Consider the following 2542-nt stretch of genomic DNA (forward strand, 5'->3'; position numbering starts at 1 on the left):
AAATAACCTCTTTTCCTTTGCTAGTGTACACTCACGTGTCTCAGATTTTCCCAATATCACCTAGTTAAAGTATTGTGTGATTAGTTGCAAACTTAAGGAACGAAGTAGAGAGTTTCCTCTTAAACAACAGTTAATTTGTTTTCCCAGATGAAATATTTTATTTTATCAAGAGGGAATAAAACCCTAGATCCTTCCATGGAAATGACTATTCATGAAAAGCTGAGATGGCTTGAGGGAAAACAATGAAAAATGTTGTGGTTTCCTGTGCGTGCATGACTGAGTAGGGAAGTGCTGTAGATCTGAGAAATGCCCTCTATGTAACTGCTGTAGAACAGATGGCCCAGGCAGAACATACTGTGCAGCAGGGAGAGGTTTTTGTATTGGTCTCTAACACTGTGAGCGGGGTACGATCACCTTGCTGACAGTAATAATCTCCAGCATCATCATTTTCAACACTGCTGATGGTGAAAGTGAAATCTGTCCCATAGCCACTGCTGCTGAAACGGGCTGGGACCCCCGTTTGACGATTAGAAACTTCATAGATAAGGAGCTTAGGAGCAGCTCTGGATTTCTGCTGGTACCAGTTCATGTCATCATCAATATCTGTATCAGATTGGCATTTGATAGTAACAGTTTCTCCAGGGAGGACAGAGAGCCACTCTGGAGACTGAGTCAACATAACCTGCCCACTGGTGTCTAGATGTGGAAAGAAAATGTGCACGTCACAAATGGTTAGGAAATTCACTTTGCAAAAGTTTAAAGTTACTAGAAATTAAACATGCCAATGGTTCAGCACAACAGCAGCTGAACCAATAAATGGTTGCCACATTTCACACGTTCATTATCTTTCCTACCTTGAATCCATAGCAAGAGTATTACAAAAAGTAGCATCTGTGCTGTCATGCTGCCTGTCACCTGGCTTGCTAGAAACTCTCCAGTGAAATATGCAGTGTGGGCTGCTGCATTTATACTGACTGCTTAGTGACGCAAGGCAATGACAGTGGGTGTGACTATGCAAAGCGATGGAGCTATTTAAGCTGCCTCTGAGTTTCAGGACAGAGTGTGGAAATATTAAAGCTTCTAGAGCTTACATTGCTGGGCGTGTCTATGGCAAAGAGGCACTGAGCAATGACACTGAAGAACCATCACAGCTTTTCACGGAACTGATCCTGTGAGATGCTGACTCACCTCAACTCCCATTGCTGCAGTTGCTCAGCACTTCACAGGACGCACATCTCCAGCCATATGGAGTCCTTCTACAACAAGTCAATCCTCATGCATAGCGAGAAACATTCTCAGTTAGTGGTACAATTTTTAGCATATTGAAATTCATATCTAAGGTAAATGAACGTATTTACCCTCCCAATACAGACAGACACGCATAAAAATCAGAGATACGAAAGACCTGAGTCATCTAGCCCAATTCAGCATGTCCTTAATTGCTTTACTGAATTGGGACTGGATTACTCAGCTGCTTAAAGTTAAGCACGTGTTAAAGTGTTTTGCTGAACTGGACCTCTAATTCAGTTTTTGAGGCATGCACTCTCTCTTCTTTCTAGATGTGGTCACCCATCTGTGTTACTATTAAAAAAAAAACCCACCAAGACACTGTAAAGCTGAACCTACTTGTGAGGTTTCCAGAGTTTATACATTGTCAATCTATGCAGAGTGCAAAGCATAGGCCACGCCTGCTGTCTTGTACCAGACAGCCAAACAGTGTGGATGCTTAACAAACATAATGACAGTACAATTTTTCTCCCCATTGTGATTTCACTGTGTAAATCTTGGCTGGTTCTCTCTTCTAGTGCTCTGATGATCTTCAAAGAATGTGTGAAGAACCCCAGAACATGCAGGGCCCGCTTGTCCAAATGAAGGAATGGGTTGTATGTACTGACCTTGGATTTCCCTTGCAAAGAATGCAGGATCCTGAAAATTACAAGGAGATAAATATGAGCAAACAGGAATGACTCCACTGCTCTTCTAGTCATGGGAATGGGGTAAAGAAACCAGTAAGTGATGAGACTCTCTCTCAGTCTGCAGGTCCTTTTGTGATCAACTTTAATGAAATAGCTTCTACCTACATTCCTAGCCCCAAAACTTCCTGATAGCAGAGGGAGCTGGGGACTGAATTTTTAAAGGACTCATTTAGGCCGTAATCCAGCAAAACATTGATGTATCTAACTTGAAGTGATGAGTCTCATTGATTGAAATTAAGTGTACATTTAAGTGTTTTACTGGATCAGGGCCTGACCTGGACCTCATGCTACACTTGGCTGTCAGCAGATCCAAAACACATTGTCCCTTAGTAGCCCCTTCTCTTAGGTAATGAAGGAAGGGCCTAGGAAATTTAGGGCATACAACCCAGGAACGCTTTAACATTAATTTCCCCCCATGGCCCAGTTTTACACCCCCTACTTCTCTAACGCTGTAATGAATTGTAATGACAAAGGTTCCCAGCCCATCTAGTTCATCCCTCAGTCTTGGTAAGTGCTGGCATGGGAGGTCATGCTCTTACAGAGTGTTGTATTCAAAGATTTTGCTT

At 42.5% G+C, this 2542-nt stretch overlaps 1 gene segment (V, D, J or C); it reads right to left on the bottom strand.

Annotated features, from left to right (window-relative positions):
- Positions 1-313: 313 nt before the first annotated feature.
- On the bottom strand, positions 314-925 carry LOC127047417 (immunoglobulin kappa variable 3-11-like). The segment is given in 2 exon segments: positions 314-696; positions 855-925. Coding segments are annotated over 2 exon segments (432 nt in total).
- Positions 926-2542: the final 1617 nt, after the last annotated feature.

The sequence above is a fragment of the Gopherus flavomarginatus genome, chromosome 3, assembly GCF_025201925.1.
Source record: "Gopherus flavomarginatus isolate rGopFla2 chromosome 3, rGopFla2.mat.asm, whole genome shotgun sequence".
NCBI lineage: Eukaryota > Metazoa > Chordata > Testudines > Testudinidae > Gopherus > Gopherus flavomarginatus.